The 16,835-nt window shown below is 40.9% G+C and overlaps 1 protein-coding gene across 4 annotated transcripts in view; it reads right to left on the reverse strand.

Annotated features, from left to right (window-relative positions):
* Positions 1-8,204: 8,204 nt before the first annotated feature.
* LOC147615987 (uncharacterized) overlaps positions 8,205-16,835 on the reverse strand; it is a 131,754-nt gene continuing 123,123 nt past the window's right edge. For 2 of the 4 annotated variants that reach the window (XM_086778618.1, XM_086778617.1), the window contains 7 exons: positions 16,330-16,416; positions 14,554-14,642; positions 14,350-14,416; positions 12,974-13,004; positions 11,405-11,474; positions 11,165-11,237; positions 8,205-8,652 (listed from right to left, as the gene is read on the reverse strand). In XM_086778618.1, coding sequence (XP_086634744.1) covers positions 8,510-8,652; positions 11,165-11,237; positions 11,405-11,474; positions 12,974-13,004; positions 14,350-14,416; positions 14,554-14,642; positions 16,330-16,416 — 560 coding nt within the window. In that variant the 3' untranslated portion in view covers positions 8,205-8,509. The remainder of the gene's footprint in view (positions 8,653-11,164; positions 11,238-11,404; positions 11,475-12,973; positions 13,005-14,349; positions 14,417-14,553; positions 14,643-16,329; positions 16,417-16,835) is intronic. The other 2 variants (XM_086778619.1, XM_086778620.1) reach the window with 2 other exon arrangements.

Consider the following 16,835-nt stretch of genomic DNA (forward strand, 5'->3'; position numbering starts at 1 on the left):
GATTGATTTAATTTCTTGTTTTTAACTCTAGTTTTTAATGTTTCAGCAATCATCGGAGCCTTGTTTGTTTGGAGGTAGACAAGAAGATTGTTTGGACTATGAATTCCATACCAGGCACACACCCTGAATTGAGACTGTGAGTCTTGCTCATTTATGTTACTCTAAATTACCAAGTCCTTCTGTAATTTATGGTGTCTTATTAAATTTGTATTTTGACTCTGCAATCAAGAAAATATCCGGGCCATATCAAACAGATGGCTATTCGTGTGGCTGGAGAACTATTATACATGTAGAGTACCTACTAGATAGCCTGTTTCAACATAACCCTATATGTAGAGTACCTACTAGATAGCCTGTTTCAACATAACCCTACATGGACCAAGGTAATAAAACTTGTTTTGATAATTTCTCCCTCAGCAATCATAAATTTATGCTCTACTAAACTTGATGATTTTTTTCCTTTCACCGTAGTCAAATATTGAAAGATACGACAACCTCTTTGTGGAGCGCTATAGAGTAACCATGATATGGATGATCTTAAAATGTGCCGAGGAGAAGACCCCACAGAATGAACCTACTTTCCCAGATGAGGTTGAGGTTCTTGTCGACGATGGACCTGTTCAGCCAAAGCCCAACTAGGGGAAGGAGGAGGAGAGTATTGAGCAAGAGAAGAACGGTGAGGGCAGAAATGGAGAGAAGGAGGAGGAGGGCAGAGAAGAGAAGGGTGAGGATGAGGAGGGCAGAGAAGAGGAGGGCAGGGAAGAGAAGGGTGAGAAGGAGAAGATGGATGAGGAGGAGAAGAAAAATGAGAAGGTTGAGGAGGGCAAGGAAGTGAAGTGTGAGGTGGAGAATATGGGTGAGGAGGAGAAGAAGGATGAGAATGTTTCGAAAGACTAGAACAACGAGTTGGAAGAGGAGGAGGGAGTTGAGCTCAAGGACACAGATGGAGATGTGGAACATACACCTCAAAAGATTAATGTGAGCCAGTAGTAGACAATTTATTTGTAACATTCTTTAAAGACATGCCCATTACATTTTTAAGTAGTAAAGGTTTGTAACATTTCTTATTGAAATGTTTTCTGAATTTAGAGACTGATAATTCTAGACGTAAATGGTCTGCTTCTCAAAAGGAAATCTGTTCCTTTCAATATTAGCGGGGCGAGAACATTTCGTGTAGGGTATATGCACATGATGCTGAGGCCAGGAGTGGCAGATTTTGTCAAGTTTGTGCTCTATTTTTTTTGGGCTGCCATTTGGTCCTCAATGGCTTCGTAGAACTTGGAGCCTATGATCAGAGTGCTTTGCACAGAAACAGGTTTTGAGCCAAGCGACTTTTATTTTATCTACGATCAAAGGGCTTGTAAAGTGCATCCCAGTATGTTTCATCCAAGCAAAGAGGGAGTGCCGCTGTACACTACTAAGCCCTTTGCCATTATCCATCTACCTATTGACATACATAATACTTTGTTGATAGATGATACCCCTGAGAAGGGGATATTTAATCCAGAGCACACTTGTATATCACCCCTATCTTTTGAGGGAGATGTAGATGATAGGTTTTTGGAACAGACACTAATTCCTTATTTAAAAGGCTTGTACAATTTCTAAAAGGCTTGTATAATTTTTCTGGCACAGTTCCAGAATATCTAAAAAACAATCCATTTAATTGAAGTAATTTCTTATAAATCAAAGTGATGACTCGTATACATTGCAAGCTTTCTATCATTGCTAATAAAAAAAAGAAGTACTGATAATATAAAAATGATGTACATTATCTTGCAATCAAAATTGTTGATAATATAAAAAAGTACATTGTCTTGGATCAAAAGTACATGGGTAATTAAAGTTACATAGGAATAATAATTACTTTGTTTTGTAAATCTTTGCAAATAATTATCTTTTCTCTTCTCTGTTGCACCTTTCTTTCATTGTGAAAGAAAGAAAACTCTGATCGCATTTCATTTATGCGTTCGTCTATAATATCTTTCCTCAAATGCTATAGACTGCATAGCTCTCGCACTGAAATGACTGTGAGCAAGGTTGAGTCTGCATCACGTACTTCAATATCTACAAAGTCATTGCTCTCTAAACTGACCGCCTCCTAATCCATTGGAACTAGCTCTCCTTTGATGTAACGAGACCTTTGTACCAATATGACATGATGAATGTCTGTGTTGCTATCGTGTACTTCAATATCTACAACGTTATTGTCCTCTAAACTGGCCGCTTCCTGATCCTTTGGAACTAGCTCTCCTTTGATGTAACGAGACCTTTGTACCAATATGACATGATGAATGTCTGTGTTGCTATCATGTACTTAACATTCACTGCCTTTGATGCGGTCTGGCAATGGATCTCTTCATGCACTTTCCTGTCCTAGCTCTTGTGTTAAGTAAAGTTGCCAAGAATGTAGAATCTAGATTTTTGCAAATGAGCATAGTATTTATAATTTTAATCACACATTGAAAAGCTCCACAAAAACAATTATTGGTAGGTAGAACACAATTTTCACTATCCGTGTGGGACTACTCCCTCGTAGTGATCGCTGCACGTCTTTGTAAAGCTTACTCTTAACAGATTCTATAATGCATGAATCAGGAATTGGCCAATCTATGTGGTTCCAATCTGCTTGGAGAGGCAACTTTTTCAAGCGTCCATGGGTATTGGCTTTGTCCACCAAATAGTAAAAGTGGTCATAAAAAAAATACCTGCATCTGCAAGGCTTCTTTTAGTCCTCCCCTCATACTGCAGCTTCTTTTAGTCCTCCCCTCATACTGCAGCTACCCAATGTGTGCATATACCACAGTCATGATCCTAATCATGAACTCAATTGGTTGCCATTCTTCATATGATGAGGGATACACATTTGCATACACAAACAATTGAACTTGAAAATGAGAACAATAATTCAATGATTAATGGTATTAATACTGATAACAATAATGAATTGCTTTGAGGTTCAGAGGATTACAATTTATTTTATGTGGTTGCAAGGATGATTGATCCTCTCTGCTAAGTACAAGCTCGTTGTGCATGTAGACATGTTGCACAAGCACCTTCTTTATAACAGTTGTCCTTTCGTTCTCTATCTTGAAGTCTTTGATTCTACCCTTCTATGACGTTATGAAAATGTTCTTACTGCTTGTATGTTTTCTCCTTCTTGGTTGCATAAGCACCCAGGTTCCCTTGGTTATTTGAACTTGTGTCCATTGGTTCTGTTCATTGACTGTGTTGGAGATAAGTACAGAAAACACTGATGATCTAGGTCTCCTTGGTCTTTGAAGTGTTTTGTCAATGTCCTTTGATGCTCAGGGTATGACCGACATGATATGAACCGATGGTTTGTAGCCATTATTTAGAATATATACAGAACTGAAAGATTAGAGTAGAAGGATGAAGGAAAGCAGTGCCTACCTAGGAGAATTAAAAGAGCAAAACGAGAAGAAGAATATTTTCCTCCTCGACAAGTAAAGACAAGATATTGAGGATGAAAAATTCTCCATCTGTACTTGGGCAAGCGTCTTCAATGCAATATATATTTAAGATGAATATGATTGTTTTTGGAATATACATAAAAACTTTTTAAGAATTTTTAAATAAATATAGCTAATTTCAACGTTACATTGCCTGCTTGCTCATTGGTTGGCGGCTATTTTCTCTCTCTTCTAAAAGGCCCTCCAAATGACCTCCGAAATGTTCTAATGAAAGCATAACTGGGTCATGCATTAGGAAAAATTTAGACTCAAATTGGGCCCTTTAAGGATTTCTACATATTCTTTCTCTACAAAAATGGGTGCATAGTGAAAATTTTTCAAATCAACTCAAAAGTGCGTAGAGTTTGGACATTTAGAATCTACTTTTCGAGACCTTTCCAATGATATATAGCATGATGGAAAATTTTGCATATTCGACTTCTTGTTGCATAAGGGATAGTATAATGACCACTCGGAGGATGGAAGGAGAGTTCAGGGTAGGGAATTATTGTTGCAGGTGTGCAGTTCGCAGAATCCCTTAAGATAACAACAATCATTATCCTCATGCCCTTTCTTCTCATAGAAGGAGCAATATTTTCTCTTGGAACATTCTAAGCCGACATGCCTAGGAGATTGACAGTGTGTACACTAGAGACCTTTCTTGGACTCTTGCTGAGAGTGGAGATCCTCAATATCCTTCTTGAGTTGCGCCAAAGTGCTTTCTTCCTTCTTTCGATACTTTTGACTCAACTTCAATGCCTCCAGCTCAAGCTTAAGTTGAACTACTAGGTTGTTCGGGGGTAGAATGGTAAGAGTTGGGGAACTAGTATCATGTTCAAACATGGTACATGCATTTTCCAATTGGGAGGCCATCTCTTGGAATTCTAGCAAGGTGGTGACTGGTCTACTTTCTGTGATCTTCTATTGGGTTATCCTAGGCAAGGCCTACATCACCCACTAATGGCAAGGCCTACATCACCCACCAATGCACCATGAAGTCTCCTAGATATGCTTGTGATAACAAGAGGGCCACCAACATGGTGGTTTGTATTATGAGCTTTGCTGCACTTTTCCCAAGCAAGAGCTTCAGCTTCCCTAGTTCTTGTAGAATGAGGTCTTCATAGTTGCCCGGCCAGAACGTCCTAAGAAAGGTGACCTCAAGCCAATCTGCAAAGTGATCCACAAAGGATTGGCTGAACCATTTGTTAGCCGAGCCTTCTAATGTGGAGGGAAAGAGCACCACATAGGCATCCCCTCTGTCGGATTCCCTGCTCCTCTGCACACTAAGAGGATATGGTGGTTCACTCTTGGAAAGTATGTCCATGGGAATCACAGGATGGAACAGGATGAAACAGCAGGCTTGCATTTTCCACAACACGTAACACTGCAACATTGTGACACTACAATAGTACTGCAACACTTTGACACTAAACATACCATGGTGGTTGCTATACAACACACTAAACATACCATGGTGGTTGCTATACAACATTGACATACTTAATTAGTGTTTATTGGCATTTGTTTATGGTGTATTTTCATGTGCACATGGCATTATGGGCATAGAGCCTTATATTTGATACACCTTAGTCCCTTTTTGGATATAAGTGTTCTTGTATTATTTGGGTCACATGGATTTATTATATTTGTTACAATCCACGATGGAAGCATGGAGTTGGTGACACGTGGTAGCTATTTGGATGAGATTATAACCTAGTACAACCTATTTATGACCTATTTGGTGACATGTGGTAGATTGTGTAGCTCTTCGGATGAGATTATAACCTATTTACTGGTACTATAAGGGCACTTCATGCCCGGTTCAAATCATGTCTTGTGTTTGGGCCTCCATTGTATGAGCACCTTTGAGAGTTTCCCTCTCTTTTTGTGTTTGAGCCTTCATTTTGCGCTTAAAACTCATGTTTGAACCTTCATTTTGTGGTCGTCCCTCACGTGTGAGATCCTTTGGGAGTTTCCTTAACACCTTGTGATGAGTGGAAATAAGGTTTCGATTGCTTCTATGAGAGAGTTGAATGCATCCATAGAGATGGAGAAAGCTTGTCTTGTGTCTATTATTCTTGTTTCTTAGGGTTTCATCCTGTCTTTCCCATGGAAGCAGGTGTGAATCTTGGAGGGTGGAGAGTTGCTCATTGGATAATCCACATTTGGTACAAGTTAGAGTGGTTTTAGTTTAGATTTGAGTGGAATATTTGTGTGGAGTTGTGAATGTTTAGTTAGGGTTTTGTTCCTTATCTCCCAACCACCAAGTTGAATAGAGAAACAAGGTGGGTGTCCAATCCGAAAGTGTGCTTCATCGACTCTGCATCTTGGAGCTTGTGGCCAAGGACTTAACATCCTTGTGGGATAAGGAAATAGAAGAAAGAACTAAACTTGGCTTAAATTCATGGACTCACCAACACTCAGCTTCCACTTGTTTTAACTGTCAAAAACTAACAAGTAAGGAGCTTGGATCTTGGATTCTCTCAAGGGTGGTGAGAATTAATGCAAAAGGACACCAAGGATGGACTAGCCATCAATTAGAGTAAGAAGACGGAGGAGAGTAACTCTTCAGAGATGATCAATGAGAGTGAGATTAAGTAATCACATGGTGATGCTCATTATCAATCATTAATCACGTGCTAGCTCTTCAAGGTGACTACTAACAAAAATGTCTTGCAAATGTGCATTAATGAGAAAGTTTAGTGTTTTTTTGTTTTTCAAATAATAAATTTCTTATACTTAATGTTTGAGTTTTGGTACTTCCATTAATAGGTTTTTTTTACCAACTTCATTTTGAAACTTCTACAGTCTTTCTTTTTTGGGAAATAGATAGATAGATATAATAGTAATAAATAAAGTTCCAAGAGATACCTATTGACCCCTTTTGCCTTGATCCCACCCCTTCTACCCCATACTTTCCATCCAATACTTAAAAGGGGTTCAAAAAATTTGAAAAAGCTTGGCCACATTTAGGAGGTTCACTAGGTTCTTGCCTCTTTTGATCTTCTTGAGAGGACCAAAAGGCCAACTCACCCTATTCGAGGTGTGAAAAGAGGTACCTGACACGTGCATATGCATTCTATATCTTCCATGACCACCTTCTTCTCTCGAGACCAATCCTCTTACATTTGTAATATGCAATAGAGAAGGCCATCTAGGACAGAGGGCACTAGGTGCTCCATCTTCCATAGTGCCCACACTTTGGCATCAAGCCCAACACCCATAAGCTACAATCTTGGAGCAAAAAGAACCCTCCCCAATGCATCCATCGACAAGCAACTACGAAGATGATCTTTGAGACATACCGATAACCCTTTGAATGAAACCCACACCGAATAGAAAGACAAGAGCTCCTCCTCTCAGGTTGGAAGAGCAATAACCAAGTCATAGCTCATGGGCAAAGAAACGCATATTGTAAGGGGCCAAAACCCCTTACCCACACCGATTAGACAAAGCTCTCAATAGCACATCCACTTATCTACCATCTATTGTACCCTACATACATACTGACCACACGATAGTAGTTGTAGTCATAGATAATGTTGGGTCTATCTTTTTCTTGAGAGATAGCTATAATTTTCATTTTACAACGTTAGAAACATTGCACCTTGGATTCTAATTTAAGTAACTCATCAAAATGAGAAGATTCAATCACCCCTATAGATGGCTAATTGACAAGCACTTGAAATGAACATTTGCATCATTGTGGAGTGTGAATGGATAAACTTACGGATTTTGAAGTGCTTTTCTAAGCCAATGGAATCCCAATGGATATACCGAGGATCATTTTCTAGTGAGAAGGTTTTGCTTTTCATCAGTTTTAGATTCAACAATGCTAGATAGATTGTTCCTTTCATCAAAGTGGAAGAAGAATTGTATCAATTAGTTTCTTGATAGTTGACTATATCAATGTCTTAAAACAAAAATGCTCAGCATCCACTAATCACTTTTTAATCCATGAGTTATGAATTTCATTTAAATAAATGAAAGGCATTCAAAATCCATGTTAGACATGGGTTTTCGATTGTGAGATGGCTTTGGAATGGTACTTTCCCCAATGAAGTTCATCAGCATGCAGCAATGAATGGCTGCATGTGAAACAGTTAAAACTACAAGTTGTTAGACTAACTTTGCTAGAAGGTAGATGTTTTGTGAGTAGCATTTTTTCATGCTTGAAGATCTTTATTGCTAACAATCCTTGACAAGAAACTGCCAGAGTTGCTCATGTGATAGTAGCTGGATAGAGTTATGGATGAAAGACATGGCAAAAAGCAATCACATTGTGGAGCTATGAGGAGATTGTTAATGCCTGCAACTTGATCACTCGTGCTTGAATGTGAGGAATCACCAATAAGAGAATCGCCTGCAATTCTATTACCTTGAGGACATGCAAACCCAATTTAGAGTGTGAGACTATCAAATAGGGCTAACACCTTGGATACTTTGACTCCAGGGCTTCCTAATGAAAACATCAAGTATGCTTTGGAATACATTGAATACCAAGACTTAAGGTTTTTTATCCGACTACAAGTTGTTGAAAACCATCATCAAGATAGACAACTTGAATGACTTGTCAATGACAGTTCAAATAACACACTTGTTCGAGTTTTATACTTTGCATGGGTTGGTTGGACCAAGTAAATGCAAGGAATGGTTACTCAATTGACTTCAGAAGGTTGAGGTTAAGATTGCTTTCTTAACTCACAAATTCCCCAATTAAGTCATGCACCATTTCAAAAGATCAACCATGCACTTTGACTCTTGTATAAGTTGTTGATAATCCAAAAGGTTCTATACAATTAACTTCATCCTTATGGAGACAAGCTCCTGAGAGGCAGCATTCCTTGTTCATACATGCCACATTTCAACACTAAAATGTGATACGAGTGCCCCAGATAGGATCTAGGATTTAATATTAGTGTTAGTAACAGTGTTACTGCCACTGCAAGTGCTTGTGCTAGTGCTAGTGCTAGTGCTAGTGTTTGAACCACGTAACAAAAAGTCGAATTAACAAGCTTAGTTAACATGTTTGTGCCTTAAGTTTTTGAAATCTTTGACATCATTTTGAAGGTTTCCTGCAGACCAAGGTATGCTTTACTGTAAGCACCAAACAAGTCCCGGTACGTCTCAACATCACTGGGACATGGATGATATGTTCTGTTTACTCTTAACCAATCACCTGTGAAATGCCACAACACATCCCAAGACCTTAAAAAACAGTGCTAACCCAAACAAATTAATGCAACATAAATGAGACAAGAAAAGAAGGTTAATAAAGAAAATACAGTCATCGCTAACAATGAGCACATCCCATACACAATAAGAAGTTGCAATACACACCAATGAACTTGTGATAGTGGGTCTTTCAATAAGCCTCATCACTTGTTGCATGTGGGCATGCCTAACTACACAATAGATGGAGAAGTGAATGGCACACCTCAGCAAGTTGAACAGAAATAAATGTTAGCTACACCGTGTAGAGTAGAGCTTGATAGCATGGTTCCTCGGGATAAGACCCTATTAAAGTTGCTCATTCTTCACGGAAACATTGATAGAGACTTTGGATGCTCACTAGAGGAGGTTGCTGCACTAGCAAGAGGAAGTCCACCAAAAGCACATAGCCTTCACAGGTTTGAAAGCTAGATTATGGCTGCCTTTCAAAAGACCATAGATATTGAGCACGACTAGCAGGCTCTCCTATAGAGAAAAATTCCCTTGATGAAAGTTGGCAACTCTATTAGACAAACCCATTCATAAAATTGATCTCAAGGTATGGTTGTTATAAATCACGAATTCACTTTCGAAGGGTTGATAATGTTCTGTAAAAGATGGCCACTTCCTGTATGTATGATATGTTCCAGTTAAGCTCCAAATAAAACGTGTAACCATGGTTAACAAGGATTGCACGAGTTATTTTTAGATAGAGATTCAGCTAAAGATAAAGAAACGTTTAACCCTTAGCTTCATCAATGATTATCACTGGTGATGTGAATAAAGTGCTGACCATGATTAGGACATGTTTAGCATCCTACTCTATACTTAGTTCTCACATGAGCCATTGGAACGCGAGACATATGAGGGCTGAGGATTAAACACCCTTCACCTAGCATTAGGGGTCTTACAATTATGGTGGTGGCTTTCACCTTACATACTTGTTCCACTAAAGGCATGTTAGTATACACTCAATGCCCACCTCTCAGCATGTATCTCACATCTATGTTTGGTGCACATTTGAAAAGGCTCCCATTATGAGGAGAAGCCATTGGTGGGAACCCTGGCTTAGATGCCAATAGGGTTATTATTATGACCATTGATGGTTAAGGGTTCAAGCATTAGCTTGAGCCCAAGGCAGTAACCCAGCTTGAGGTCCCGGGGGGCCGTGGCAGGGGGTCGGGGTCGGGAGTCCCCGGCCTGACAATATGGGTTCATTATTAGTGGGTGGTAGTCGACTGGCCATGTTTTGAGGATGGTGTCTATGCCGCGTAACCGCCCGCGTTGTATACACGCCTACTACACCTGCAACACTATATATGAACATAGTTATCACAAGCTAAGGCATCCAATGCTTGTGAGTATCCACACCCTCTACACTTAGTACTTCCTCCATGCAGAGTCTATCTAGATCACCATCTAAGCTCTACTTGAGAGCGTACGGGTGGATAGCACCATCACATTGTACCTCTCTCAAAATTTTAAATTCTCTCCATTCTCTATCTATTGCACTTTGTTTTGCTATCTATCTTTCTGCTGTGCTATATTCTTATAGTTCTTCATTACATCTGCATCACAGATTTTAATGAGAGGGCTTATGCAGTCTCCTCTCTCGCTACCAAGCTGGCAATGGACTCAGTGGAACTTTTGGTGTTTTCCATGCTATTAGCCACCTACTTCAATGCTTTGGGTCTTGGATATGCTACCTTGATGGTGACTCAAAGCCCGCATAGAGCTATGCTGGTCAGCTATAATGAGGATGAGAGGATCCTGTCTTTGTCCAAAAGACCTCTCTTTATTTACTCGTCCACAAACATTCTGATTGAGTCAAGCCTTAATGAAGCCTTTATGAATTCTTCGTCTCACCTGGTGAGAACTCTGATATTCAGAGCCACAGCATAAAACGTTTTCATGGTAGAGTGGCTTAAGGTACAAGCTGAGAGCTTGTGAGATTGCAAAGGGATTGTTGCTACTCCCCTTAAAAAGTTGGAGCAACACAAAAACAGGCCAGACGTGTCCAAAATCCATCATCCACCCCTTCTCATTCCACTGTAGTGCCAATCATCACTCCTATGCAAATTACACGTGGATCTAAACTGGCTTGTAATGATTAAGCACTCTACAAATAAAGAAATTATCTCCATGTTCAGGCATGTGTGCATCATGGGCAGGCAAAGGAGAGGGTCATGTGTGCATGTGTGTGTGGGTTGTACACGCGCCAATCATCACAGTCCTATGCAACTTGCATGTGAAAGCTAATGGGACTAGCAACCAGACTATACCGACTCATCATTGTTGAGCACTTAAGAAACAAAGTTCAGCCTGCTCCATCTTCAAGCTCCTGAGCGTCATGGTCAGGTGAAGGAATGCATGCACGTGCGTGTGCAACTGTGTGAGATATATTTGCTCAAAAAGAATCTAAAAAGTCAGCTTCAACGAAGTTGGAAAGAGGAAACCCAAAAAAAAATGTTGACACATACCACTTGGAGATAAAGTAGAATGCCAACCAAGCCACTTTCCAGCCAACAGAGCTGCACCCTTGACTCCTACATCCTGCAAAACATCACCCATTAGCGGTGAAACCCTGGTGCAGTGAACCCGGTTTACGTCAGACCACATCTATAAGACTCAACTGACCTCATTGCTTGGACTGATCTTTATTAAACTCTCATAAATGCATACGATAAACTTTTTATTATTTTCAATTGGATGTAACAGACCTGTGCATCTTCCAAAACATCCACTGTTTGCCCAAAAACATTTGCAAGTATCATGGGCCATATGGGGGACCTGACATTAAAGAAACTGTCTTTATACACTGTTTCTTTTACATGCACTCGAATTAAAAAGTGAGGAAGGTTTTATATGCTTGAAGAGGCACTTTCTGCAAAGATCAAACTTCTAATCACTAGGAGTACCTTATTTGATGCTGTACACAAAAAAGGGAGGTAAGTGATCCTCCAATAGATTAGCTTTTGCCAAATTCTAAGGGCCAAAGCTTGTGACATGGCAAACTGATCACCATGCCCTGGTGATTTGCACCAAAGTGATGCCCACCTCATCCCCAGCAGCCCAAGCCATCATGTTTGCTGAAAGCAAATATGTATCTTTTTGGGAAATTCTTCAGTGTTGATGTGTCTACTTCATATTACAGAGGTTTTTATAAATGATTTTGCAGTGCTGATTGGAATGGCTGACATGTCCTTTTTAATGAAAGGAATACTTTTAAATTCCAAGTGCTGACATGTCCAGGTGTTAGCTTTATTCTGTACTTTTTTTCTATTGATGAAATGCCAGCAGTGTATGGCCAAGATTCACTTTCTGCTGACCATGATGGAGGTGGAGGGATAGAACTGATTCAAATATGAAAGATTTTTTCCATTTGACGAGAGTATGTAAGGCTAGGAAAAACACCTTTGCGGCTGACTACAACCTCTGAAGGTTATGCTATGTGTACAATGGCATCATTGACAAATTTTGCATCCAACAGCTCATTGCCCTGTCATTGTCAAAGCAAAGAACCCTTGTGCCTCGCAGCCTTTGCGACCAAGAAACCATCCCCTTCTCCAAAGAAAGACAAGGAGCCAGTAGTGGGCAAACTGACCTATTGGCATCCAATATGTGGCTGAAATTTGAAGAGTAGGAAGCTGTCTTTTTTTGAATCCTTGTAAGACTCTCAATAAGGAGCTCCAATACATCCAATTATAGGCCTTCTTGAGGTCAATAAAGAGGACATCTGACTGAATTCTGTAAGTTCAGTGTTCCCGAGAGGTAAAGATGGTGCCCAAGATGCTACAATCTTGACCAAAGCCTCTTTGGGTGTTATGTATGATATCGGAAATCAAAGCTCTTGAGGCTGAGGCATCATGAAATTTAGGGATTTCATGAGGCTAAGGGTCTAAGAAAACAATGTGAGCAACCCATGCCTTCCAATATACACATGGTTCTGCTCAATTGTGACTTTCTATGGATTCCTTACTGTTAGCAACTTCAGCTTATTTACCTTACTTACGTCCAGAAAGAAAAGTAGGTTTCTAGCTCCATCAATTAAAAAAATCAAAACCCAGATCCCCCACAACCATCTATGGCAAAGTGTAACACCCTTGTCCATATGTGCATCAAAATGTGTGATCAAATATGTGTTGGTATTAATGCTAATCATCATGCAAACGCACAGAAGATAAGATAGAGACCTACCTTCTGATATCATTGAACTTTAGAGACCTACCTTCTGATATCATTGAGCTTTAGACAGCAAATATGGTTATTGAAATTATGAGCATTGATACCTTGCACCACCACCGACTAATCGAAGAGGCCCTAAAAACATCATCCACAAAAAGTAGATCAAACACAGGACCATAGGAGGCAATAAGACTACCATTTGACTTTTTCTATCTACAGAGAGAGAGAGGGAGAGGGGAGAAAGAAAGAAAGTAATATTAACGTCTTAACGTCTACAAAAAGGCAAAGTGTCTATGAGACCATGACTGATACCATGGATATACTAAGCCATGGAAAATGTCACTAAAAGAAAATGAAACACAACTCTCGCTAGTGTATATGCATGTGATATCAGCATATGACTCTGTGTATGAGGTAAACTACCCATGATCAACTAATGGTAATGCCTGCCTCAGTCAATACCGACCTGATGGCCAAGAGAATACCAGGCCTCTGTGATGGAAGCATGTCATGGTGTCTAAGAGCCTCCTGGATTTGTATATGTCAGGGTGGAGAATCGTGATGCTTGGCAGGGAGGCGGGTGGGGTCGGGCTCACAAAATATATCGAGCTCTATCACTAAGAACCCCTCTAGGGCGTGGGGCCTGACTGCTGGTGAGGGTGGTGAGCTCTGATGTGGATGCATGTAGACTAAAGAAATCTGTAATGGCCCTCTGAGGAGTATCACGTCAACTGTGCCTCTCAGTATGATGTCTCAGTACTACATCCCTATAATGTCTGAGCTTCAGCAAGTACACGCCTACGCATCTCTAATCATCATACTGCATCACCCATGCGAGTGGAACAAACCCCTCGGAATAGGCAATGGAATCTCCCCCGTATCTCATAGTAGGCCATATATCACTAGTGTTTATGGGTATGTCATACAAGTCTAGAGGGCTATGCCAGTGGGTAAGGTGGCTAATTTGAGGATAAATGAACTCGACAGTTGAACACTCTTCTGGGGCCTTCACCTTTACTAGGGCCTCTCCCTTGGGCATTTCTCCTCAAATCTGACACCTCACCCACCGGCATAGCCCATAAATACAGATGATGTAACACAGAATAATATCTTATATCGGGATTTGAGGAGAAATGCCCTCTAAAGTTAAAGCCCTTTTTGGGCCTGCACCTTTACTACGGCCTCCCCCTTGGACATTTCTCCTAAAATCAGCCACCTCACCCACTGCCATAGCCCTCTAGACTCCCTATTACATACACATTCATAGAGGAATCCCATAGCCCCCTATAGACTCCCTATTACATACTCATTCTTAGAGGAATCCCATAAAGATGTAACAGAGTAATATATCGTATTAAGTGTTGGGTTCGCACCCCCAGCTGGGGAATGTGGTACCATAGCCACTAGGAAAGAATAACATTTTACTTTTAGAAGCAAGTATTTTAAGGTTACAATTTTTTTTTAAAAAAAATAGGTTTACCTAGCTCATGGGAATCCATCATAGCTTCCCTTGCTGAGAGTAAAGCAAAGGAAACTCCTTCCATCACCTGCAAAGAAAACATGTGCTAACACTTAAAAACGGAGATAATAATTAAGAATTCTTGTTGTCTCTTCATCCTGAGTTTTACACGCAGAATGGGACATAGGTAACATAGTGGAAGTCCTCAAAAAAACTTAATCTTACAGATCGATACATTTCCATGGAAGAGATAGAAGTTGAAATGCCAACAAAAGCAGCACGAGCTTCTGGATCTTCGAATGGACAGCGTTCTCCTATTTTGATACAAGGGATAGAGCATGGTGAGAGCAATAACAAGCTTAACATTCAATCACTCTATTAAACACATTCCCATACACCAAACAGACTTCAGGGGATATCATGAAAAAGAAGCATTTTCTATGCAAATTAGATCCCATCAACCATGCACACCATGAGCATAATCATCTGTCATAACACGGTAACTGGTTGGAGAAAATATGCAGCAAAGCAGACCAGAAGCGTGAAAATCAGGCCAGCAGAAGTTGAAGCAGAAAAGCATTCAGTTTGGGACTGTTTTGGGGCATTTTTTTGGCCAGAGAAGCCCCTAATTGGGCACCTCATACACAGCTGGGCCTGGATGCATGTGACAGCCCCGTTTCAGCATAAAAGGAATGCAAGAAGGGGTTTTCAGCCCTGAGTTGATCGACAGCAAGGCAAGCAGCCCCAGTTGGACAGGTCTACCCTTTAAATAGGGCATATATTCGCCCATCTGCTATCTCCACAATCCCAGAACACATGCTCCCAGCCTGAAGGCCTAAATCAATCTAGAATGAAACCCAGAAGCAGCCTGAAACTCAGCAATCAGCATAAGCAGCCAAGTCCTGAGTTTGCAGTAAATTTCAGCATTGTAAAGGAGATCACTGTGTATTACTCAGTTATCCTGCAGCCCGTAAAGCATAAAGAGAGCACTATGATCTAGTTGTTCAGTTTACAAAGCTCTTATCTTTTACATCTTTTGTAAAGCAGATATGCAGATGACCCATCATGGTATCTATGGCTCTAGGAGAAAAGCCCTCTCTCTGGCTACAATGGAACGCAGGAGTGGCAGCACTGGAGGGACCCCACCGCGTAGAGGCCTCTGGCATCCCCTTCTTTCCAATATTCGGCCACATTAGGCCACAGTATTCTGCTTTAGAAGATCAATGGCACTCCTTCTGCCACCCACTGACGCCCAGGATCTCGTCCCCTTTCCTCGGCCCCAGCTTTGGAAGATCCTGCCCTCCCCTACTTTCTTTGGCTGCTAGCAAACACAAGCCTCATGGCGGACATGTGATTGGCCATTGCAAGTCAACCTATTACTTGCGGGCCGGGGCCAATGGGGCGATCTCCAGGAGACCCAGTGACATTGCCTTTGGGATTGTCCAAAGGCGGAGCAGGTCTACTGGAGGATTCTTTGCTTGTTAGCCTCCGAGCCCAGCATGCTCCAGTAGATCACTTGGGGGTCGATCACTTGGTCCAAGGACGTGGGGTCGGCTTTACTCTACGAGGAGATTGGCATGTGCCTAACACTCCAGCTCACTCATTTTTGGATATTGTCCATTTGTGCCTCTTCGATCTCCATGCCTCCATGGACCCCAGGGACCATGTGGGCCATAAATGGGAGCTCATCAGCAGCATCACCGCTTGGCACATTTGATAGGCCAGATGTAGTGATATTTTTTATGGTTCCCTTACCCGTCCACTCAAAATCCAATGTAGCCTCCTCTGCAAGCGGTCAGCAAGAGAGGGATCCTCCTTATATTTTGTTCTTGACCTTACACAAGGGTTTCACTTGTAGATTGTTCCTCTTTTGGAGGTGATAGTCTGCATTGTACATACTACAGATACCTTTTTCCAACTAATAGAAAGAGGGAATAAAAATGAATACTGATGTAAGCATTGAGAACAAAAATTGAGCTTTTGAAACAAAGAGAGCCTTACCATTTAAATATGGGAGATACAGCAGGCCCCTACAACCTAGCGGTGCACTGGTCGCTTGTTGATCCACCATTTCCCAAGAGAAATTTTCTACACGTTTACAGAAATTACCCACTTTAATAATAATTTTCATGATTAGAATTGGCCTCCATCCAAAAGCCTTTGATTAAAGATGACAAAAAAGTTATTGGTGAGGGCTTACCTGAAATGTAACCAACCCCCCCACCCCCCACCCCCCACCCCCCAACCCCCCCCGCCCCCCCCAAAACCCCGAGAAAGAGATCCTTCTATTAGTTAGAAAGATAGCAGCCATAGGCTAAATGTACATGCTCGGAACCCTCAAAGAGACAACAGAAAATGAGGGTGTCACAGACGGGCATGCGAATACATAAACTAATTGCCAAAACACAACATACATTCAGCATCCATCACATCAAAGACATATTCCAATACATTTGTCACAAATAGCAAGAACATATACATCCTGTAATCACCAAAAGATAAGCATG

This window comes from Cibotium barometz, chromosome 39 (assembly GCF_041138505.1).
Source record: "Cibotium barometz isolate CiBa-2024 chromosome 39, ASM4113850v1, whole genome shotgun sequence".
NCBI lineage: Eukaryota > Viridiplantae > Streptophyta > Polypodiopsida > Cyatheales > Cibotiaceae > Cibotium > Cibotium barometz.